Source organism: Macaca fascicularis, chromosome 2, assembly GCF_037993035.2.
Source record: "Macaca fascicularis isolate 582-1 chromosome 2, T2T-MFA8v1.1".
Classification (NCBI taxonomy): domain Eukaryota; kingdom Metazoa; phylum Chordata; class Mammalia; order Primates; family Cercopithecidae; genus Macaca; species Macaca fascicularis.
Window position 1 is genome coordinate 37,385,052 of NC_088376.1, and position 25,519 is coordinate 37,410,570.

General features: G+C 40.0%; 2 protein-coding genes across 53 annotated transcripts in view; one reads left to right on the forward strand and one right to left on the reverse strand.

Moving 5' to 3' along the window:
* Window positions 1-1,118: 1,118 nt before the first annotated feature.
* On the reverse strand, window positions 1,119-10,643 carry ANAPC13 (anaphase promoting complex subunit 13). Of its 3 annotated transcripts, none has more exons than XM_065539951.1 (3): window positions 10,537-10,643; window positions 6,229-6,354; window positions 1,119-2,153 (listed from the first exon to the last, which is right to left on the reverse strand). In XM_065539951.1, the coding sequence occupies exons 2-3, from the start codon at window positions 6,325-6,327 to the stop codon at window positions 2,028-2,030; spliced, it is 225 nt and encodes a 74-aa protein (XP_065396023.1). In that variant the 5' UTR covers window positions 6,328-6,354; window positions 10,537-10,643; the 3' UTR covers window positions 1,119-2,027. The 3 variants fall into 3 exon arrangements, with proteins under 3 accessions (XP_065396023.1, XP_005545881.1, XP_065396022.1); XM_005545824.5 differs by lacking the exon at window positions 10,537-10,643 and adding an exon at window positions 9,913-9,950; XM_065539950.2 differs by lacking the exon at window positions 10,537-10,643 and adding an exon at window positions 9,292-9,950.
* Window positions 9,701-25,519, forward strand: part of CEP63 (centrosomal protein 63) — a 124,668-nt gene continuing 108,849 nt past the window's right edge. For 10 of the 50 annotated variants that reach the window (XR_012430715.1, XR_012430716.1, XM_074031083.1 and 7 more), the window contains exons 1-2: window positions 9,701-10,000; window positions 19,747-19,815. Coding sequence is in view for 39 of the 50 variants with exons in the window: in XM_074031083.1 (XP_073887184.1) it covers window positions 19,772-19,815 (44 nt within the window). In the remaining 11 variants the exon portion in view is untranslated. Of the gene's footprint in view, window positions 10,507-13,539; window positions 13,578-19,584; window positions 19,656-19,746; window positions 19,816-25,519 lie in introns of all 50 variants that reach the window. The other 40 variants (XR_012430714.1, XR_010584947.1, XM_074031082.1 and 37 more) reach the window with 15 other exon arrangements.

Below are 25,519 nucleotides of genomic sequence, written 5' to 3' on the forward strand. Positions count from 1 at the left end.
CTTCTTTCCCTGCCCTATCCTGTTTACCTCACAGGACTCTTCTGAAAGCACCTCAATAAATCACTTGCACAAGAAATCTCTGCCTCAGGCTTCGTTTCTGGGAACCCAACCTAAGTCACATCTTCTATTTCTCCTTCCTAGCATATGCCCCAAATTGAAATTATGTGTTTGTATGGCTAATGGTTTAATGCTTGTCTCCCCAACTAAAGGCTCCACGAAGGGAGAAGCCATACTTACTTTGTTCACTGCTATATTCCCAGTGCCAGCCATGGTGCCTCCCACAGAGAAAAGCAATATGCAGGCTCTAAACTGGAAAGCTGGCAGGAACCAATAGGCCACACAGCCTCTCGGCCTCCCTCTCCAGATACTTCCCTTTTTGGGTGTTTTGGTAGAGACAATTGAAGAAAGCTACCCTGTAACAGCAACTTAGCATTTCTTGTGCTCATCATCCTCAAGCCAGTCCTAGACAAAGATTTCGAAGCCCTAGTTGACAAAAATCTGACTAGCCCAGATTAGGTCACCTAATTCCTGATACAATGAGTTTATGAACTTGCCCAGAGGCTATTCGTGGGGGTGGGGGCAGTTCTCAGATGAGTGTCATAGACACAAACCAACAGCTGTATTCCAGACATCATATTCTGGTTCAGCAGAAATCAAGAATAGCTTTCATATTTTACTGGTCTACTAATATTCCAGGGAAAGGCTAGGCAGCATTCACATGAACATTTGTCAAGTTCTTAGATGTGTCTCAGAGATTACATACCACAAGAAAGCTGTAAAATCCTCATTTAACAAGAATGTGAAAGAACTGTGGCATTCTAGGCACTTTAATTTTTTGAAAAGCTTTTTCTCTTGTGTAATTTTTTTGAAATATTGTAATTCTCTTTTGTATTAGGTTGTCTTTCTTTGCTTATCGAAGGGACTGGGGTCTTTATTCTGAAGATCAATGATTTCGAGGTAGAACTACTGATGCAAAGAGAAGAAATCAGCCTGGATGTGTTTGGATTATAGGATAGCTGCTAAAATCATGTTTGTGATTGAAAATCTAAAATAAGCTAATTTGTTTTTTCACGTACCTCTTCCTCCTAAAAGCTAAGTAAACAAAAAGACCCAGCATAAAAAGGATGAGAAGAGATTTTAGTTATTCAGTGTTTTCAGAGTTTCAACAAGGGATACAGATACAGGCAGCCAGGGCTGCTTCTTACAGCGTTTACAATCTGGGGAGAGCACACGAAAGACACTGTTTAACAGGCAAATAATTCCAGGAAATATACACAAATGTGTTTTTCAAAATACAGGTTCTTATACAAATGTGTAACTAAATACTGATTCCATAGTGGGGTGGTTATAACTGAAAGGGCTTTGAGAAAATAGGAAATGCCACTACTGAATAAAACTAATGGTCCACCTAGCCAAAGATCCTTTCCAGCAGCACAAAAGGAAGTTGTAGGGAGAACAGAGGTAACTGTCAGATATCTTTCTAATCTGTAAATTTATCCAAAGTTTGAAAATACCATGAAGAATCTTAGGAATGCCAGTAACCAGGGAATGGAATATTTGCATATCACAACACCTACAGGCTAAATACACTCCGAATGCTTCTCAATGTGGGGAAGTATGAGAAGTTAGTAATTCTCCCAGTATCTGGCTTCCTTTTTCCTTTGCCTTTCCCTCTCATACGTTCAATCCCCTGTGTTACAGGACACACATGAGTAGTTGGAAGGTGTTAAACTTTGACAGTAAAGCAAAATCAGAAGTAAAGGCAAATGTTTAACCAGTCTTGTTCAAATACAAGCTACTCAATGAAGAGTTTTAGGTTTAAAGAGCCAAATATTCACCATTACTGAGAAATCTCAGTTTCTCATTCTGGTGAACATTTTCACATCGCACTTTGCTACCACAAACTAAATGGGTATACATTTTTGAGTGCTGATTTATTACTCAAAGATTTGATTTAGGAGACTGAAACAAAACATGCTTTATCTGTGTGCTTTTAGAAAATCCATATACAAGAAAGGAGCCAAGTGTCAGTTTCCAATGGGGGGAACATTCTCATGGAGGTACTGTAAGGCTAAGTCTGTCCACTTCATTTCTTGTTCTTTGACAGATTCTGTGGTGCCACCATTGTCTTGTTCAGGTTCAGGAAGCTCATTCTGAAAAGGTACAATAGAAATTCAGAACAGTAATATATTCTGTATTTTCTTGGAACTCAAGAACACTTAGAATTAAAGCTTGTGAGTTCCTAGGAACAGGCAACATAACTGATATGTGTATTCTAAAAAAGCTAAAATCATACACGTGAGGAAACGATCAGAAGTATCACTCAAACATGGCCTGGGCCTTCTTCAATAGGGAGTGATGGGCATTTTGACTCTGACATTTGTGAAGGAGGCACCGTGGCAGAAGGGTTAAGGGCAGAGGCTTTTGGAAGCCAACTAGGATCCAAGACCACAACTCTCCCATTTGCTGGGTTACTTGGGCAAGGTATGCAAACCCTTGGGGCCTTTGTTTCCTCCTTGGCAAATGGGAGAAAAAAAGAGCCATCACCTCACAAGACTACTGTAAGGATCAGGTGAGGTTAGATCAAGTGCTGAGCACTGTGTGGGGTATCTGGTGCTCAAGGAATATTTGCTATTATTATTAGCGGTTAGGAACACTGAGATGAGCCAATCCTAAATCTTCTTTTGGGGGAGCGTGCTTTAAAAGAATACTAGTTTGCTGGCATATTCCTTAGACACAAGAAATGTATCCAAAAAATGACCTTGGACCAAACATGTCTTTTTTTTTTTTTTGAGATGGAGTTTCGCTTTTGTTGCCCAGGCTGGAGTGCAATGGCGTGATCTCGGCTCACCACAACCTCTGTCTCCTGGGTTCACGTGATTCTCCTGCCTCAGCCTCCCAAGTAGCTGGGATTACAGGCATGCACCACCACTCCCAGCTAATTTTGTATTTTTTTTTTTTTTTTTAGTAGAGATGGGGTTTCTCCATGTTGGTCAGGCTGCTCTCGAACTCTCGACTTCAGGTGATCCACCCGCCTCGGCCTCCCAAAGTGCTGGGATTACAGGCGCAAGCCACTGCGCCTGGCCCAACATGTCTATATTATAATAAAAATGGAGGTAGGGCAGGAAACACTGAAAATGTAACTAGTAGATGATACCTCCCCCTAGTGGTGGAGCAGGGCAACAAAAACCCCAACAAATGACCAATTCACACCCTACCAGCAATTTTCATAAAACGGTAAGTCATGGGCCACACTTAGTATAGGATCTGGGATCATTTACTTGTATTTCAAATTTAAATGTATTACTACTGAAACTCTGCTTTGTACCAGAGTTCACAGATACCAATATATTTCTTTTCGATTATCTTAATTTATGTTTTGTTTTACGCTTAGCAAACTGTTATGCAATATCCAGACTTAAAATTTTCCACTGGATTCTAATTTGTAGTATGTGAATATGTTTTCCCCTCTAAAATTATGCTCAATATATATTAAATGATATTTACTTATCTATATTTGAATCACATACATCTTGTTCTACAAGACAGATTCAAACATACTTGAACAGATTGAAAAGAGCTATGATTTATTGTAAAGCAATCAGTCCTAATAATTACTTATAGATGACAAAGAATAAATAGTATCCTTAGTTAATGAATTATTTAATTCAGAAGCAGACAACTTTGCTTAATTTCATCCTATCTGTGGTATGCTTTCTAAAATAATGTGTCTTTTGTTTGGTATCTATCGTCCCGTTCAATACATGCCAACACATCAAATCGCATATATGCCTGGAAAACAAAAACAAAAGTGTCATAAACCCAGCCATCCATTACGGTGTACTGTAAAATGCCCTTAGTTCTTTGCAGCTACTCTTATCAAAAGGTGAAACTGATTTCCCCAATCTTGGATTTGGATTGGCCCTGGGAGTTATTTTGGCCAACAGAATGAAGCTGTCATGCCAGTGGGCTAGTTCTTGGCCTAAGCTCCACGAAGCTCTGTGGTCTCCTCTCAGGTTGCTCTTGGAACCCTGAGACTGCGAAGTCCGGGCTAGCCTGCTGGATACCAGAGACCATGGCATAGTCACCCCATCACCCAGCGGACAGCTTGTTAACTGCCAGACATGTGAGACAGTCCTTGATTACCCAGCCTCCAGACAGTCTGTTGGCTGGCTGCACAACACAAGCAAGCCTGGCAGGGATCAGCTGAGCTAGCACAGACTAGAAGTCCCTCCCAGCTGAGCTACGAAATCATGAAATATAAACAGTTGCTCTTTTAAGTCACCAAGCTTTGGGGTGATTTGTTATGCAGCAAATCCTAACTGGCATACACACTGCCTTAGAATGACAGGACAAGCGAAAGGTATGGATTAGCAGCAGGGCCAAGCCAACTTCGCCTAGAAGTCAGCAGGGAAACTTCCCTCTCCTTCATCCCCTGCCACACAAATGTTCTCCAATCTGAGCCATAACATTCTCCAGAAATGGACGTCTCCTTTATTTTCTTGACTTTGTTCAGGCCCTCCTCCCTTGCCTAGACCACCACAATAGCTTGCCAATTCATCTCATTTGCCCCTTTTTCCATATCACACCATCTCTAACAATGCTGCTAAACCGATTTTCCAAAAGCCAAATCTGAGCATAGCAGTCTTGCTTTTAAGATCATTCATTCCTGGATCTCCTGAGGATGAGGTCTAAGTGTGGTATCAAATACCTCTCTCAGTCTGATCCAAGCCCAACTTTTCAGCCTACTTACGTGACAAACGTATTCTTCATCCACAGTGAATGACTCACCATGTCCCAAAACCTTTCAAACCTCTGGGCCTTTACACATCTATGCCCCTCTGCAGCAGTACCCTTGTCTATCTCCACTAAACTTCTGGTCCTTCCTTATGACCCAGCTTAAACATGACATTCTCTCAGAAGCCTTTCTGATGCCCACCAGGCAATCAGTCACTTCCTATATGATGTGGCTGTTTATGCCCCCACCTAGAATATTATCACAATTACTTATCTATAAGTGTTGCCTTTCTAGACCCCTCAAGGAGCAGGAACTGTATCTTATGTTCACATAGTCATATGGCACACAGTAGGCTTCAAAAAATGCTTGTGGAATGAATGAACAAAAGTTCACAAGACAGGATCTGGAACTTCACAGACCTCAGTATATGTTATATGAAGCCCTACTTATCTGCTACCAGACTTTGGGCAAGTTCCCCTTTCTGATCCTATTCTTTTCCTATAAAATGGGACTAAGAGCAACTCCCTCACAAGGTTGTTTAAGAATTAGAGATAATGTATATTTCCAACCTCAGTCCATGGCATAAAACTGGTATTCAATAAATGACATCTATAATTCTTATTATGCTCTTTCTTTTGACTATTTCCCTAAGCTTGAACTAAGCTATGACTTGTTATTTGATATGTATATTATTCACTGAACATATTACTATCTCTTATTCGTAAATGAAAATACAGATGAACTATTTTATTTCTTTGTAAACAGCAGCAGCAGATATTCTAACTATAAATTATATTTTATTTAATACTAACTACTCTTCTCAGGGCAGCTGGCATGCTTTAAAGAAAAACAGTCCCATTTTCCCTTTTTTAGGCCTCTATGACATAAATAGGATTGTAAATAAACATTTATATAAGCAAACCTTTTGGATCACTTATTACATGAGGTTTAACAAACTCCCTGCAGCAGAGTTTTCCAAAGATAGGGAAGAAAAGAGTATTCTAGAAGGCCGCTGGCCTAAACGCAAAAGAATACCCAGGTATATTCTGAATATTTTCCAGGGAACACAAGATAGGTGTATGTTCCAAGAATGTGAGTTTCTAAAAATGCCAAAAGACTGATGAGCCACAGGCAGGGAAGTAAGAAACAGAGCTCATATGCTGCTGCTTCTCGTTCCTCCCCATCTTGTGCATTAAACTCTCATTATTTGGTTTTTCTGGTTTTCATGTGGTGGACAGACAATGGCTCAGAAAATCTGGGCTCTAGTCCTGGCATGACTCCTAACTGACCTGGCCATGCTAGCTCCCTGAACCACATCTTTCTTCAAATGAAACATACAACTAGATGCTCTCCAGAGGCTTCTAGAGTTAGAGAATTCCACAGCTTTGATTTCTTTGCCACATTAGTTTATCTTCCATTGATATCCCTCCTCCACTAGTTACTGCCAGATCAATACCTTTAACCCACCCTCAGCTCAAATCATAACCTACCAGTGGTATTGCGACATCTTCATAAGGCAGCTTGTCTTCTCGCCAAGCATCATCAATCAAATCCAAGATCCTTCCATCTCTCTGAACCTCACTGTCCATTTTCCTGCAGCTTTGATCTTATCAAATCTGTAAGCCAAAGAGGTTATTTCTTAAACACAATGACTGAAGCGATGCTATAATCCACTATAAGGATTCTCCAGGCTTTACAGTCTTTATAGTCTGGGGCTACCTTTTGGGAAAAGGTTCATTTTCTCATATGGGCTGGGTGACTACTTTGATCATACTTCCTCTCTACAACCCCAGCTGATACATATTTTATAGTGTATACTGGACAGGCATGGCCAGTTGACAGACCAGTGTCATAGAGTGCGACAGGAGAGAAACACGTTCTTAAATGAGGCCCTCAAATATTAATATGTTGCATCTCAATGTAGCTCTTCTCTTCTAACTTGAACATTCACCTTTTCCTGTTTGTGATGCCTTTGATGAGTCCCTGATTCATAATGGCCTGCTAAGTTTCCTTTCTAGCCCCTGGCTCAAACCTCAGCATTCTTAGGCACAGGAGTCACATGAACATACTGTAAAGGAAATGGCTTCCTTCCCTAAAATAGTACCCAGGCTGCGATCTGAACAAAGCACTTCTAGGTGAACACCAGTGGTAGAACCTCATACTGCTGGTTTCTCCAGTTTCTGCTTCCCTTTGGGATAGCTCCTTCCTTGGAGGTTCCTTCCTCTAATTCTTAATGCTGCACTCCCTTTAATTTCTGGCCCAAATGGCCAGGATACTTATTTAGCTCCTTGACCATGGCTGATTCCCCATTTTTCTCTGAAGCTGCAATAAAAACCCCAACAAATGACCAATTCACACCCTACCAGCAATTTTCTTAAAATGGTAAGTCATGGGCCACACTTAGTGTAGGATCTGGGATCATTTACTTGTATTTTAAATTTAAATGTATTACTACTGAACTCTGCTTTGTACCAGAGTTCACAGATACCAATATATTTCTTTTCAATTACCTTAATTTATGTTTTGCTTTATGCTTAGCAAACTGTTATGCAATATCCAGACTTAAAATTTTCCGCTGGATTCTAATTCGTAGTATGTGAACATGTTTTCCCCTCTAAAATTATGCTCAATATATATTAAATGATATTTACTTATCTATATTTGAATCACATACATCTTGTTCTACAAGACAGATTCAAACATACTTGAACATATTGAAAAGAGCTATCATTTATTGTAAAGCAATAATATATTATCTTAAACTTAAAAAGAAAGTTCAGTCTTAATAATTACTTATAGATAACAAAGAATAAATAGGTCCTTAATTAATGAATTATTTAATTCAGAAGCAGACAACCTTGCTTAATTTCATCCTATCTGTGGTATGCTTTCTAATCCAAAAGGCTGGCTAGCTTGGAGGATACTTTTGGATTCCCTGTTTCCAAGGTTGGGCCCTGATTCATCATAGGCGTCATCCTATGGGTGCTCCCTGTTACAAAGTCACAATCCAAAAAGCCCAGAAGCCACTGGCATCAAAGGTACTCTCAGTTATTCTCAGTTTCTGAGACTATGGAGACTCACACAATAAGCAATTTTGGCGGGGGCGGGGTGGAACCCACCATCTTGAGGTGCTTTTTTCAGAGCTCAGCCTGGGTGCTATTTTAAGGAAGGAAGCCTTTTCCTTTACAAGGTCAACTTCAGACATCGTCTTGCCTTGAGGATTTGTGTCAGGTCTGTAGTTGGTCCCTTCCCATAGTCCATTTTAGTGTTATCTCAGTATGTTCATGAGCTCCTGTGCCTAAGAATGCTGAGGTTTGGGCCAAGGCAGGTGGAAGTTTTTGTAAAAATGGCTCACATGGCCGGGCGCGGTGGCTCACGCCTGTAATCCCAGCACTTTGGGAGGCCGAGGTGGGCGGATCACGAGGTCAGGAGATCGAGACTATCCTGGCTAACACGGTGAAACCCCGTCTCTACTAAAAACACAAAAAATTAGCCGGGCGTGGTGGCAGGCACCTGTAGTCCCAGCTATTCGGGAGGCTGAGGCAGGAGAATGGCATGAACCCGGGAGGCGGAGCTTGCAATGAGCCGAGATCTGGCCACTGCACTCCAGCCTGGGTGACAGAGCAAGACTCCGTCTCAAAAAAAAAAAAAAAAAAAAAAGACTTGGTCTCAAAAAAAAAAAAAAAAAAAAGGCTCACAGATGTCCCCCATAGGATAACTGCAAGATATCCCCAACACCTTGGCAAAAATTATACACAGATTGGTGTGTAGGAAAGGGTTTAAAAGATCTGGGCAAAACTTAAGCAAAACGCGCCCTGCTACTTGTCACCGGTGAGCCAGGTGAGGGCTTAATTAATCCAGTACTCAATAATTAACCCCCTACTACCCAGTGGATAACTCAAAGCAAGACGAAGTTTTGGTTATACTTTTGAAGTCCCTGTCTTATAAGAGCTCCCCACTTTCCTGCTGCTACTCCTTTGTCCTTGCTGCTGTGTCTCCTGGGATACCCTTTTCACTTTCCTCAGCTGATCCAAACCTGACTTTCCCAGGCCCACATAGGTTTTCCACCTTTTAGTAAGGTTTTCTCAGATCACTCGAGCTTCAGTAGGCCTTCTATCCTTGAACTCTTGCTTCTTGTCCTAACTTAAATCTACTAAACAAGCTTTGTGATCAATTGCTCAGGTATTATTGTCTCCAACTGTTATGTGTACATTTTGTACCCAGGATTCCTTAGTAGATCTTTCTACAATTTGGCCTCAATCTTTTTCACCTGTCCCTTCTCCAAACACCTCAAACCCTGTCACATTTTCCAGCCTTGACAGTTAAAACCCCCCTTTCCACATCACTAATGCCACTCTTCCTTTCAAGATCAACGCAGGCGTCAGCTCTTGGAGGTCAACATCCCATTTCCGGGGTTAGGCGTGAAGGTGCCTTCACTCTTAAGGGGCTGGAAGGATGGAAAGCAACAAGATAATCAACGCCCAAGGCACAGCCACCGTCCCAAGTACTCGTCACACAATACGACAACTGTTTCCTGAACAAACTTTTCTTACACGTGACAGTCCCGATGCCTGCAATGCTGTTTGTTTCTTCCTTTTTATTCCAGCGAACCCATAGTCAGTCTAAAAATCTCAGGTCTCAAGTCGCTTCCTGCAGGAGGCCGCCTCCAAACCTCAGGCTGAGCGCGGTCCCGGTACCCACCGGGGATCTCATAGTTCCCTAAGCACAGAGCATGGCACCAACTAGGTAGCCTGTCAAACAGCCCAGATGTATGTCTTTCCAGACACGCAGTGCCTGCGTTTCCCGGGACAGGGACATGTCTTATCCATTTCTATACATTATAGCTTTGTAAACATGTATCTGTAAGGTCAAAGCGGGAAAAATATTGTTCCTTGCTAGAAATGAGCCTCGCAGGCCACCACACTGTACGAGAGGCCGCCCCTCAGCCGCGGCTTCCGGCCTGACGCAGGATGTACCAAACGTGGAAGCGGAGACGGGGAGGTCTGGGGTGCCAAGCAAGTCCCTTTCCTCCCGACACAGCGTGCAGTAAAGAAAACGGTTATGAGCGTAAAGTGACAGCCTCGGCCGATGGAAATAGGGGGAAGTCCGACACTGAGCCACGAACGCATTCCCGCGCCTCCAAAACCTAGGCCGGGGGCGCTGCAAACCCTTACCGTTACGCGGCCCAGCGCGGCAGACGCTTCCTCCTGCCTCGCACCGCATCACGCGTCTGCACGCTCTTTCTCGGATTCCCGGATGTGGGTGAGTCCATTTGCTCGCGTGCAGGGGAAGTCTGGAGCAGACATTGATTCAATTATTAAAAGTGTGGGGGCAGTGGGCGGAACGAACGCTCCGACTGCTGAGGCTGGACGTAAGCTTAGTGGTGGCGCGCGTGCGCAGTGCACGGCCGAGGTAACGGCGGGAAGGCTGAGGGATGCGCTTGCTGCAGCCGTGTAACCGCCCGTGCGCAAGACGGAAGCGCAAGGGGCGAGCGCGTCCTGGTCCGGAGGCGGCCCAGGCTGCCTTGGTGACTCTGGCTTCGCGGCCTCATGGCTTGCGGCCGGTTCGCGCAACAGTCTGCGAACCACCAGGCGCCTCCCCGCCGGCTCGCGTCCGCCCCGGAGCCCCGTCCCTCGGCCTGGCCCGCTATGCCCTGCACACCGGCGTAGTCCGGCATGGCGCAGCCCGGCGCGCGGTTCGGCCCCGCCAGGTGGTCACAGCGTTTCCTCGGAGGCCGGGTGGCTGGGGGCGCTTCGGAGAGTAGCCAGGTGGGCGGGCGAGCTGCGCCCAGTACTCACCTTTCCCGGCGGACCCACCTTTCTTTTCAGCGGAGGTACCCCTGTGCGGCCTCCCGGCCAGGGCTGCTGTTTAGCTAGCGCTGTTAGGACTACTTCATTCACGGCACAAGGGGACCCGCTCATTTAGGGTGGCATGTTAAGGTTGGCAGCTTTTAAAATAGTGAGTTGGTGTAAACGGTTATGTTTAGTACAGCAGGTACGGAATTATGGCAGAAATCGTGGACTGAAATTGGAGAACCCTGAACTAACTGCTCCATGCACACAGATCAGGGATAGAAAGAAACAAGGACGGTTTCTTAGGAACACTTTAATCATGGAGATACTTGAAGACAGTACATTTAGGCTTATAATGTGGTTTTTTTTATGTCGTATACGACATCAGGAGAGTAAAGATGTGTATGATGTCAGAGACTAGTCATCTTGTATAGTTTAAGCACCGTACACTAATATGCACAAAGTAGTTTTCCCTGAGCTTTATGTCCGGTTAAACTTATTAAAAGAATTTATTCTTTTATAAAGCAGTATTGTAGGGTAGATGCTCTGTATTTATACAGTTCCTCACGTGCTTGCGTTTATTTTTTAGGTAAGAGAAAATCAAGGATCGTTGATTAGATTTCTGTTAGCTGTAGCTTAATAGTAAAACAAAGTATATATATTTTCTTATTTGGAATGCAGTACTATTTTTAGATTAATTTTTGAGATTGCCTTTTGACTGTGGCATGATCAGTGATCAGGGTAGTAAAAAAGGCTCTGAAACTAAAATGGGGTAGAGATTTATAAACAGGCACACTGCCTTTTAAAATGTATGTAGATGCAACTCTAAAAGTTGTTTGTAAAAATTGTATATGTTGATTGTACTGATGCCATTTTCTCTCTTTAAAAGGTGGAATGCCTTTGCTTAGTCCTTTCTGTTCTAATTTACGTTGTGCTGGCAGATGGTGACAGCATCAGTAGTCCACTCTGTCATTGCTTCCTGCTTTCAAAAAATGTCAACTTGATTTGGAATTCAGCTAAAGCCAACATTGACACAAGGTTTCAGGAACTGAATTTCCGATCTTTATGTTATTTTAGTCCCCTGCCCGCCCCCGTCAGGAGCTAGGTCTTTCAGTTTTGCAAAGCCACACTACTGTCATTACACATACACAAATTAATGAAAATTCTCTAATGTCAATGTCCAGTCAGATTACGATTTCTTCAACTCTCTCTTAAATGTCTTTTTTGCAGTTAGCTTGTTTGAACCAAAATCCCACAGGGATCTGCCTGTTGTGTTTGGGTGATGCATATTTGACATCTTTTAATCTATAGCAGTTCCCTCATAGCTATAGCTATGGGATTAGCCCCTATTTTTCCTTACAGTTCTAAATTTAGCAGATTACATTGCACAGTATCCTTTAACAGGTATCTCTGTTGCCTTTATGGCTTCTAAACCAGGGGCCCCCAAACCCGGGGCTGCAGAGCACTACCAGTCCGTGGCCTGTTAGGAACCAGGTTACAGAGCAGGAGGTGAGTGACAGGCGAGTGAGCATTACCTACCAACTGAGCTCTGCCTCCTGTCAGATCAGCTGTGGGGTTAGATTCTCCTAGGAGCATGAACCCTAATGTGAACTGCGCATGCAAGGGATCTAGGTTGCATGCTTATGAGAATCTGACTAATGACTCATGATCTGAGGTGGAACAGTTTCATCATGAAACCATGCCCCTAACCCTTGCCATGTGTATTATTCATATTACTGAAGAAGTGGTTGGCCGGGTGCGGTGGCTCACGCCTGTAATCCCAGCACTTTGGGAGGCTGACGTGGGCGGATCACGAGGTCAGGAGTTCGAGACCAGTCTGGCCAACATAGTGAAACACCGTCTCTACTAAAAATGCAAAAAAGTTAGCCGGGTGTGGTGGTGTGCGCCTGTAATTCCAGCTACTCGGGAGGCTGAGGCAGGAGAATCACGTGAATCCGGGAGGCGAAGGTTGCAGTGAGCTGAGATCACACCGTTGCTCTCCAGACCAGGCTACAGTGTGAGACTGGATCTCAAAAAAAAGAAAATAAATAAACAAATAAAAAGTGGTTTGGCCATTCCTCCCCCAAAACATTTCATATGAATGTTAACAAAAAGATATTTACAAAATTTTTTATTTCCACCCTGTCCGTGTTGAAAAATTTTCTTCCGTGAAACAGGTCCCTGGTGCCAAAAAGGCTGGGGACCACTGCTCTAAACCAGTAGTTAGATGTAGAATTGCACTGTCCAGTATTATAGCCACCAGCCAGCTGTGGGTAATTAAAGTGAAATAAAATTAAAAATTCAGTTCCTAGGCTGGGCGCGGTGGCTCATGCCTGTAATCCCAGCACTTTGGGAAGCCGAGGCGGGCAGATCACGGGGTCAGGAGTTTCGAGACAAGCCTGACCAACATGACGAAACCCCGTATGTACTAAAAATACAAAAATTAGCCGGGCGTGGTTGCCTACAGATTGCCTAGTGGCTACTTTTTGAACAGTGCAGTTATAAAATAGTTTCATAATTGCAGAAAGTTCTATCGAGCACCCTGCTTTAGAAGCCTGATCAGATTTCACCTTTATATTTGTTTTTGTTTTGTTTTTTGGTGGGGTAGTTGGGGGGTTGGGCAGAAAATTTCATAGGTAATGCAATACACTTCCTATTTCATTAATTATCAGGGAAGCAGTGGCTTGAGGTTTTTTTTGTTTTTTTTTTAATGATGTTAACATTAAATATTATTTTGAGTTTAGGTGTAGTTAGCTCCATCCACCCATAATGAAATTCCCCAAGATTCTTTCACTTAATGGTGAAGTTCTTTTGTGGGGTTATATTGCCTGTATCCGTTACTGCATTAGAGATGCAACGTGGTGATTATCTATTTCTGTTGTTTCTTCAGTATTTGTTAGCTGAGAGTCTTTTATGAAAACTTTCCCTTACCAGCTGTTTGACTACCCTGAAATACAATTTGCACAGGAAAGGCAAGAAAAATGCTTAATTCTTTCCCTCTATTTTCAGACCACAGTAATGAGTTGGTGGCCTAGCAACCTCCAAAGGTAACCATGAGGGTTTTTGCCTTTTTGTAAACCTATCATCATGAACTTATAGACTTTATAATATATTTAAACTGTTTCAACATATGGCAATTGTGTTTTTAATGCTCAAATTGTTTCATCTTTGGCCAGTGGGAGCTCCTTAAAGTTGGCTCCTGTTCCATTTGATATGACCAATAGCTTTGTTAATTTCCTTGCTTTCTGATAAATAATTTTCCTGGCTCATTTATAGATTTCTGGTCTCCAAAGAACCCTGGTTCTTTTGAGTCTGAGATAGTATTTGGAGACCACAGTCTATCTAGGTAGGAGAAGTGTTCTTGCTACTATGTTAATCATTGGTTCTAGGATTTATAGTGGCCAGAGTTAGGAAATATACATTAAAAAAACCACAAATATGCAGAGTTCACATTGTTTCCAACATTTAATATTTAAATTTCCAAAATTTAAATTTAATTTTTCAGTTTTTTCACGTTTGATTTATGTTTGTATCTTTTTTGCTGAATCTTGGTACCTAGTGCCATTAATAGAATTAGTTTTTTTCCTCATCCTATGTTATATATAATGGTTTCAAGTTAACAGCCTATTTTTTTTATCAGTATGATTCCTGAACAGTGCTTAGGATTTCTTTGCAATTCTCTTTTATCCTTATTTTATATGTCTCTAGGGAAGTGTATAGTAAAATTATTGTATTTTAAAGGCATATGAAGTAATTTATTGTATAGTTAGCCTGTCAAATTGATATCTAGTTGGTAGTTGATTTATTTTATTTTGTTTCCAATTTTTCAGTACTGCTTTTTTCCCCATTTTGATTTGTTTTATTATATGCAAAACCTAGCATAATTCCCATAAAACAAGTACCCATAAAACAAGAACTCATAAAACAATTTAGCTTTCATCTCTGTTTCTTCCACTCTGGTTATTTTCCTTCCTTACAGATACTGTTTTTACTAGTTTTGGGTCTATCCTTCCATTAAAAAAACACATACCTAGAAGCAAATGTACATGGACAAACACACCTTTCTTTCTTAGGTAAAATGTGTCATTATGTATACTGTTTCCATCTTGGGTTTTTCACCTAGTAATATATGTCCTGTAGATCCCCTCCGTAGGAGTATGTAGAGATTGTTATTCCTTTTTACAGTTTCATAGTACTCCATTGGTGGATGAATATTTAACTTGTCCCCTCTTGATAGACACTTGTGTTATTTTCTGCTATTACAAATAGTCCTGCAGTGAATATCCCTGTGGATATGTTGTTTTGCATTTTTGCCAATGAGCCCATGGGATAGATTCTTAAAGGTAGCATTGTTGGATAAAAGGGTAAATGCCTACATCAGTTGTTAGGTATTACCAAAGTCTCCTCTATAGCAGTTGTATTCATTTTGCATTCTTACCTGTATGTATATGAGTGCCTGTTGTCCCACAGTCTTGTCATCAGAGTATATTATCAAACATTTAATTTTTGGTTAATCTGGTACAGAAGAAAGGGTAACTTAGTGTAGTTTTAATTTATATTTCTCTTATGAGCAAGGTTGATTACCTTTTCATGTTTTTACTGTCATTTGTATTTTTCTGTGCATTGCTTCTTTATACCTCTTGCCCATGTTTCCGTAGATTTTTTTCGCTAGTCTTTTATAAGCTCCTTATATATTTGGGTAATTAACCTTTTGTGGTAAAACTTTCAGGTACTGTTGTCATTTGTCTGTTAGCTTTGCTTATGGCGTTTTTTCTTTTTTTTTTTTTTTTTTTGAGACGGAGTCTCACTCTGTCACCCAGGCTGGAGTGCAGTGGCGCGATCTCGGCTCACTGCAAGCTCCGCCTCCCGGGTTCACGCCATTCTCCCGCCTCAGCCTCCGAGTAGCTGGGACTACAGGTGCCCGCCACCGCGCCCGGCTAGTTTTTTTGTATTTTTAGTAGAGACAGGGTTTCACCATGTTAGCCAGGATGGTCTCGATCTTCTGACCTCGTGATCCACCCGCCTCGGCCTCCCAAAGTGCTGGGATTACAGGCTTGAGCCAGGCGTTTTTTCATATAAAAGTTTGTTTTTATGTACTCCTATTTCTCAGACTTTCATTGTTCTTCCTGGATTTTGAACTATAGTTTGGACAATTTTTTTAAAACGTTAATATTTTGAAAAGTTCCTCTAATATCTTTTTACTGGTATCAGTTTAATTAGGACCCTTTCTGGAAAATGCTTAGTAATACTGATTGTTCATTGGGAACAGCCATAGTTTATCGGCCATGGTATATTTGACACAACCATAGAGCTTTGTAATTAAAACGACACTAAGCAGGGAAAGGGACAGAGAGCATTGTTATCCTCCTTTAGACTTGAAGGTTAGGCATATCCCTTCTCTTAGTATGTACACATTTATTCATAATTCTGTCTGGAGTTTTTATTTTCTTCCTGTGTCCCATTTTGTGAATAATTTGGTCTTGGGCATATACTCTGATATTTTTCCTGATCTGTAAAATAAGGTTAAATTAGAGGCCTGAAGTGCTTTCTAGCTCATAAAGTCGATGTTAATGAATTTCAGAGATTTGCCTATAAGACATTCTATTTGTATTCTTTTTCCCTTAAATTTAAAGTGTGTTTTCTTTGCTCCCCAAACTTGATGTAAAAGCTTATATTTCCTTTCACTATCCAATTCCAGGTTTCATTGATTTAAAACAGCCTTCATTCCAAAGGAGAGTTATAATTAATAAGTTTTGTTTGTTGATGTTTTGTTCTAACTGCAGAAATGAATAAGATTGTACCAATGGTAGAGGTATACATTTTCCATTTAATCACATTAGCTTTGCATGTTAGTGGCAAGGAGTAGCAGATTATCAAACATTGTTTTAATTTGTATTTAAAATTTTACAAAGAATATCTAATTTTATGTAATTATATGGCACATGCAAAGAAGAAATCAAAGTGACATAGTGCATAGAGTTGAATGAGGGTCAGGTTGGTTAGGAAAAGAATCCGTGATATAACTATGAGCAACTCAGATGACAAACATCCAGATAAAATCAGCCCTTACTATTTGCCTGATCCTGAGGATTCATGGTGTTTGGCACTAAGGCAGATGGTGAAGGAATTACAGAAACACATTGCACATTAGTAAGTTTACTTTATTTATCACAGAGGATATTACTGGTCCACTTCTCTCTCTCTTTTTTTTTTTTTTTTTTTAACAGGAATCTCTCTTAGACCATTTTGATTTCTAAAATAGCAATATTTGTTATGTGACTATTTCATTATTGTGCTGCTGCCACCTGGTGGCTATAGTAGTGATGTCATACTTCAGTTTAATTTCTTTTTTTATTGCAAAGACACTATTAAGCCAAAAGATACGCTGATATATTTTAAGATATAGAATACTGTTAAATACATAAAGGTTGCACGTTGATTGTGACTCGATAGTCACACTGTCTAGATTGAATCCAGGACTATAATTTGTAGTTTATCATAGTCAAGTTATTTAACTCTCTCAGCCTCAGTTTTCTCAAAGTAATAGTATCTGTCTTTTTTTTTTTGAGACGGAGTCTCGCTCTGTCGCCCAGGCTGGAGTGCAGTGGCCGGATCTCAGCTCATTGCAAGCTCTGCCTCTCGGGTTTTATGCCATTCTCCTGCCTCAGCCTCCGGCGTAGCTGAGACTACAGGCGCCCGCCACCTTGCCCGGCTAGTTTTTTGTATTTTTTAGTAGAGACGGGGTTTCACCGTGTTAGCCAGGATGGTCTTGATCTCCTGACCTCATGATCCACCCGTCTCGGCCTCCCAAAGTGCTGGGATTACAGGCTTGAGCCACCGCGCCTGGCTAGTATCTGTCTTTTATGAGTGTTGTGAAGATTGATTTAGACAATGTGTACAAGACAGCTATTGAACATTCAGTAACTTCTATTATAAATATATTATTAAATAATAGTCATATAGAAAATATATTCGTGTATATTACTAAGCATACTGTTTGAGAATAACATGACCTAAATAAGTATAATTTTACTAACGATAATTTTGAGTAACTGTGATAGCACTGTCAATAAGAATAGCACTTTCCTACATGTTAATAAGTGTCCATGTATGGTTGTCAGGAGCTTGCTACTTACAGTGGACACTTAATTGGCTATTAGAACCCATGAAAAAGCTGGAAGAAACCTTAGAAAATATTGTTCGTGCCCCTCATTTTACAGATGTTAAAACAAGTCCAAGAATATAAAGCTATTTAGTTGCAGAGTAGGACTGTATCCTGGGTCTCCATCTAGTGCGGTATGGACCATGTACTGCCTCTCAGTTCTCCTAGAGTGGACCAAAACATGGAATCTTGGTTGTATTGTAATTTGACTGTATTGTGATTTGAAAGTGGAGTAAAACATGGGAACCTTTTTCTTTAGGTTTTTATTTTTGCAATTTTGGTGTAATATGTAGGATAAACCAACTAGAAAAAAAATCCTCCCTGTCATGTTTGTGCACGAATAGTTTAATACTCAGTTTGTTAGTATCTTTAGAAATAGATGCAAATAAGATGCAGTGGTTGTATTTTCCAGTCTTCTTATTCTCCTCTGTGTCTCTGGAACACCCTGGGCATGCCTCTCACTGTATCACACTGGGAAAGCCTTTTTGTCTCATTTTTTTCTGTCCCATACTAGACTATTAATACCTTGAAAAGGGCCATATCGTTCATCACTATATATCTAGTTGTTAGTACAACACTGAATTATGTGTTGAGTAAAATAATCTACTTCTTACAGCAGTATAATTTTTAGATGAGGATTAGCCCAGGGGCAGAATGTCTACACCACAATCTTTGGTTATTGTCTAAAGGTTTAAGGAAAAAGCGTTTTGGAATGAAAAGTGGTTTGACATTGAACATTTTGAAGATTTATTATAAAAGACGAGAAGCATACAGCACATATTAATCAACACTTCTGAGTTTAAGGGTCTTCTTTCCTTTCTCACTGTCACCTTTCTTCATGGTATATATTACCCTTTATTTTATTTATTTATTTATTTATTTATTTAGTTGAGATGGAATCTCTCTCTGTCGCCCAGGCTGTAGTGCAATGGCATGATCTCGGATCACTGCAACCTCCGCCTCCTGGCTTCAAGCAATTGTCCTGCCTCAGCCTCCTGATAGCTGGAACTACAGGTGCACACCACCATGCCTGGCTAATTTTTTTTTTTTTTTGGTAGAGTTGGGGTTTTACCATTTTGGCCAGGCTGGTCTCAAACTGCTGACCTCAAGTGATCCGCCCGCCTCAGCCTCCCAAGTTCTAGGATTGCAGGCATGAGCCACTGCACCTGACTGTATCTTGCCATTTATATGGCAGTCTTCTATCTCCCTTTCCCTCTTTCTCTGCTAGACTCTTCATGTAGTCCCCTAGCTATGACCAGTTTGCATGCGGGAGAGGGTAGGTAAAAGACAGAGGGGAGTTAAGTTCAGCCAAAAGAATCTGCCACGTACCATGTTGAAATGCTACATTGAGCTCTGAAGCTGCAGAGATGAATAAAATTGGGTTTCTGCCCTGGAGGGATGAATAGTCTAGTAAGGAAAAATAGTGTGTAAAAAACTCACTTCCAGTGTGGTGTAACTCCTATGAAAGAACCTGTTAAGCACTGGGAGCAAATCAAGTGCAGAGGCAGGAGGGCCCTGTGGCTGCCTTTCGGTGAAGAGAGGATGTTGCATGCAGGAACCTCTATGCCTGTCTTCAGGGGTGAGTAGGCTTTCCCATGGTAGACTAAAGAGTTTAATCTCGGTGCACTTCACATTTTTTATACTATCTCTTTATTTAAAAAAAAGCTATGCTTTCCCTCTGACATGTGTGAACCCAATTTCTTTCTCATTTTGTAAGGGGGTTTGTGTACTATCCCTCTGCTAGAGAGATCCCAACTCCACCCCCGCCCACCTGACATTAGGAACTAGACAAAGAACAATGAGGTATTTAATAGTTACACGGAGAGAGTATCAACAGCAATTCAGATATTTTTAAGTTACTCTGTTTTAATCTGAAATATGTTTGTTCCTAGTTTTCCTGAAGTGATGTTCTTTGACTGCTTCTACAGTCATCCTAAGAAGTGCTGCATTTTTTCCTTGTTATGTATGCTTTCATTCACATTCTTAAGTTGTAAGTTAGAATGTTAGAACTGAAGAAATGAATTTTCTCATGACTGATATTTTTTCTTTGTCAGTTTCCAGAACAAAGGGGATTTGGTGATGGAGGCTTTGTTAGAAAGAATGCAAAATCGAGGGCATGGTGGGTAAGTTTGCTTTTATAAAAATTAATTGTTTGGTTAATACATAATAATTATACATATTTATAGGGTCCACGTGATACCTTGATACATACATATAATGCGTAATGATCAAATAAGGGAATTTAATATACCCATCAGCTCAAGCATTTATCATTTTTTGTGTTGGGAACATTTCAATTCTTCTAGCTACTTTGAAATATATAGTAAATTTTTAAAGTTTAAGGGACCTTACTGTGCTAGTCACCCTACTGTGCTAGTTACTTAACTAGTCACATACTAGTTACTTACTAGTCACCTTACTGTGCTATTTAATGCTATAGCTTACTCTTCTACCTAACTGTATGGTTTGTACCCATTAACCAAACATTCTTCACCCCCAACCCCTTCCCAGCCTCTGGTAACCATCGTTCTACTCTCTACGTCTGTGAGGTGAACTTTTTTAGACCCCACACATGAATGAGAACATGAGATATTTGTCTTTCTGTGCCTATTATTTCACTTAATGACCTCCAGTTTTATCCATGTTGCTGCAAATGACAGGGCTTCATTCTGTTTTGTGACTGAATAGTACTCCATGATGGATATATATCTGACATTTTCTTTGTTCATTAATCTGCTGTTGGACACTTAAGTCATTTCCATATCTTGGTTATTGTGAATAATGCTGCAGTAAACATGGGGGTACAAGTATCCCTTTCACATATTGATTTCCTTTCATTTGGATAGATTACCCAATAGTGTGCTTTCTGGATCATATGTGTTATGAGTGGTACAAAGTCAGACATAGCCAGGTCCATACATGTTTGTGTCTTTCTACAAGAGCAAACTTTTAGTGATGCTATTTCAGTCATAAAAACCACAGTCTACATGGAGTTCCCAAGGAGGCAATTCCCCCTAATACTACCAGTTCACTTGATAGTCAGAGCCATGGGCATACAGGCTCAAGCCTCTCCACAAGTCAGTCAATATTGCAAACCACACATAATAGCGTATTTAATTAATATATGTAAATGTTACAGCGTAAACATTCCACATCAAACAGAGTAACAATTAACAGGAGAAAAGGACAGAAAAAAAAAGGGGGGGTGCTAAAGAACTAGTCCAAAGAGAGCAACTGAACAAAGAACGTATTCTGGCCTGATCTGGACGGTTGTCAACATCTTGCAAGGAAGAGCCTTTGGCGACAGATGCCAGGTGCTGATCACAGATGACAGCAAGACAGGGTCTTATCAAGACAGCTGTTTTGAGCTGGCAAAGTCTTGCTTTTTTTGTGGCCACAGAGTCTTCTGGTGAGAACTGATAGTGAAATATTTTGCCTGTTTATGTCATTATGTGATTGGGTGCAGTCTTTATTGATTAGGTCCCTGTGGGCATGATGTCTTTTGAAATGTGAGATGCAGTCTCTTTCTAAAATGGAGTTACTTATGTTAAGGATGCTATATACAATATGGTAGTTCTATTTTTAGTTTTTTAGAAAACTCTATTTAGTTTTCCATAATGGCTGTACTAATTTTACATTCTCACCAACAGCATGTAAGAGTTCCCTTTTGTCCATATCCTCCCCAGCATTTGTTATTTTTTGTCTTTTTGATAATCATTCTAACTGGGGTGAGATGATATTGTGGTTTTCACTTGCATTTCCCTGGTGATTTAGTGGTCTCAAGCATTTTTTCATATACCTTTTGGCCATGTGTGTGTCTTCTTTTGAGAAATGTCTATTCAAGTCCTTTGCCCACATTTTAATAGGGTTTTCTGTTTTTTTGCTGTTGAGTTGTTTTTCTTGTATATTCTGGATGTTTAATCCCTTGCTGAATAAATGGTTTGCAAATATTTTCTCCCATTCTACAAGTTGTCTTTGGCTCTGTTGATTGTTTCCTTTGCTATACAAAAACTTCTTAGTTTAACTAAGTCCCAATTGTCAGTTTTTGTTTTTGCTGCCTGTGCTTTTGAAGTCTAAGCCATAAAATCTTTGCCTTGACCAATGTCCTGAAGCATTTCCTCTATATTTTCTTTTTCTTTTTTTTTTTTTTTTTTGTAGAGACGGGCCTCTCATTCTGTTGCCCAGGATGGAGTACAGCAGCACAGTTGTAGCTCACTGTAGCCTCAAACTCCTAGGTTCAGGTGATCCTCCTGCTTCAGTGTCCCAAGTATCTGGGACCATAGACATGTCATCTGGCTAATTTAAGAACAGTTTTTTTTTTTTTTTTTTTTTTTTTTTTAAGAGATGGTACCTCACTGTGTTGCTCAAGCTGGTCTTGAACTCCTGGCCTCAAGTGATCCTCCTGCCTCAGCCTACTGAGTAGTTGGGATCACAGGCATCAGCCACCGTACCCAGTCTGTTTGTTTTCTTCTAGTAGTTTTATAGTTTTGGGTCTTACATGTAAGTCTTTAGTCCATTTTGAGTTGATTTTTTTTTAATATGGTGAGAGATAGGAGTCTAGTTTCATTTTTCTGCATGTGAATATCCATTTTTTCCAGCACCATTTATTGAATAGGGCATCCTTTTCCCATTGTATGTTATTGGCACCTTTGTTGGAAATCAGTTGGCTGTAAGCACGTGGATTTATTTCTAGGTTGTTTATTTTGTTCCATTGGTGTATGTGTCTGCCTTTATACCAATACCATGCTGTTTTGGTTATTATAGCTTGGTAGTATATTTTGAAGTCAGGCAGGTAGTGTGATACCTCCAGTTTTGTTCCTTTTGATCAGGATTCCTTTGGCTATTCAGGGCCTTTTATGGTTCAGTGTGAATTTTAGGATTATTTTTTCTATTACTGTGAAGCATGTCATAGGTATTTGATAGAGATTGCATTGAATCTGTAGATAGCTTTGGATATAATCATTTGAATATATTAATTCTTCTGATCCATGGGCATGGATGTCTTTTCATTTGTTTGTATCCTCTTCAATTTCTTTCATCAGTGTTTCATAGTTTTCTTTGTAGAGGTCTTTTATGTCCTTGGTTAAATTTAATCCTAGGTATTATTTTTTTTCTTGTAGCTTTTGTAAATGGGATTGCTGTTTTGATTTCCCTTTCAGCTAGTTCGTTATTGGTGTATTGAAACAATACTGATTTTTGTATGTTGATTTTGTATTCTGCAACTTTACTGAATTTCTTTATCAGTTCTAAGACTTTTTTGGTGGAGTCTTTAGGTTTTTCTGTATGTCAGATTATGTTGTACACAAAGAGTAACAATTTGACTTCCTCCTTTCCAATTTGGGTGCCTGTATTTGTTTTTCTTGCCTGATTGCTCTGACTAGGACTTTCAGTTATGTGTTGAATGGGAGTGGTGGAAGTGGGCATCCTTGTTGTGTTCAAGTTCTTAGAGGAATGGCTTTCAGCTTTTCCCCATCCAGTATAATGATAGCTGGGGGTTTGTCATATATGGCCTTTATTATGTTGAGGTATGTTCTTTCTATGCTTGATTGAGAGTTTTTATCAGGGAGAGATGTTGAATTTTATCGAGTGCTTTTCCTGTATTTGTTGAGATGATGATATGGTTTTTGTCTTTCATTCTGTTGATGTGATGTATCACTTTTATTGATCTGTGTATGTTGAATCATTCTTGCATACCTGGGATAAATCCCACTTGATCATGCTGTATTATCTTTTTGTTTCGTTGTTGGATTTGGTTGGCTAGTATTTTGTTGAGGATTTTTGCATCTGTGTACATCAGGGATATTGGCCTGTAGTTGTCTTCTTTTGTTGTGTCCTTGTCTGCTTTTGTCATCAGAGTAAAGGTGGCCTTGTAGAATAAGTTAGGAAAATTTTTCTTTTCTTCAATTTTTTTGGAATACTTTGAGAAGAATTGATGTTCTTCTTTATGAAGTTGGTAGAATTCAGCAGTAATGCCATCAGGTCCTGGGCTTTTCTCTCTTGGGAGACTTTTTATTCCTGGTTCAGTCATGTCACTCATTATTGGTCTTCCTGGTTCAGTCTTGGTAGGTTATGTGTGTCCAGGAGTTTATTTCCTCTAGGTGTTCCAATTTGTTAGCATATAGTTGTTTGTAATAATCTCTAATGTTCCTTTGTATTTTTGTAGTATCAGTTGTCATGTTGCTTTTTCTCTTTCTGATTTTATTTATTTGGGTCTTCTCTTTTTTCTTGGTTAGTCTAGCTAATAGTTTATCGATTTTATCTTTTTAAAAAACCAACTTTTTGTTTCATTGATTCTTTGTATTGTTTTTTAGTCTCTTTTATTTCTGATCTGATCTTTGTTTTTTTTCCTTCTACTAATTGGGTTTTGTTTGTTGTTGCTTTGGTACTTGAAGTGCATCGTTAGGTTCTTTATTTGAAGTCTTTGTACTGTTTTTATTTTTTAGATTCAGGGGTGCATGTGCTGGTTTGTTACATGGATATATTGTGTGATGCTGAAGCTTGGGCTTCTATGTATCCTATCACCCTATGTATTACATCTTTGTAATTCTTTTTGTAGAGATCTTTCACCTCTGTGGTTAGATGTATTCTTAGATTTTTTTTTTTTTTTTTTTTTTTAATGTGTGGCTATTGTAAATGGGATTGTGTTCTTGATTCAGTACTCAGTTTGAACATTATTGGTGTGTAGAAATGCTACTGATTTTTGTACCTTGATTTTGCATTCTGAAACTTTACCAAAGCTTGTTTATCAGGTCTAGGAACATTTTGGTAGGATTTTCAGGTTTTCTAGGTAAAGAATCATATCATCAGCAAAGATAGATATTGCTTATTCAGTATGATATTGGCTGTGGGTTTGTCATAGATGGCTCTTACTATTTTGAGGTCGGTTCCTTCGATGCCTAGTTTGTTGAGGGCTTTAACATGAAGGGATAATATTAGATTTTATTGAATGTTTTTTCTGCATCTATTGAGATTATCATATGGTTTTTGTTTTTAATTCTGTTTATGTGACGAATCACATTTATTGAACATAGTACGCAAAAGGATAGTTTTTCATCCTTTGCCCGCCCTCTGCCGTTGCCTTCTTTTGGAGTCTCCAGTGTCTAATTTTTTTTGTGTTTTTGGTAGAGATGAGATTTCGCCGTGTTGGCCAGGCTGGTCTCGAACTTCTGACCTCAGGTGATCCCCCTGCCTCAGCCTCCCAAAATGCTGGGATTACAAGTGTGAGCCACCGTGCCTGGCTTATTATTCCCATCTTTATGTCTGTGTATAGTCAATGTTTAGCTTCCACTTGTAAATGAAAGCATGCAGTATTTGGTTCTCTGCTTCTGTGTTAATTTGCTTAGGATAATAGCCTGCAGCTGCATCCACATTGCTGCAAATAACATTTTGTTTTTCTTTTATGGCTGTGTAGTATTCCATGGTGTATATGTACCACATTTTCTTTATCCAATCCACCATCAACATAGGTTGGTTCCGTGTCTGCTATTGTGATTGGTGTTGCAATGAACATGTGAGCGCATGTGTCTTTTTGGTAGCATTATTTATTTTCCTTTGAGTATATACCTAGTAATGGGATTGCTGAATCAACTGGTAGTTCTAATTCTAGTTTTAGTTCTTTGAGAAATCTCCAAACCGCTTTCCACAGGGGTTAAACTAACTTACATTCTCACCAACAGTGTTGCCTTTTCTCCAAAGCCTCACCAACATCTGTTATGTTTTGATTTTTTTATAATGGCCATTCTGACTGGTGTGAGGTGGTATCTCATTGTGGTTTGATTTGCATTTCTCTGATGATTAGTGATGTTGAACATTTTTCAAGTTCGTTGT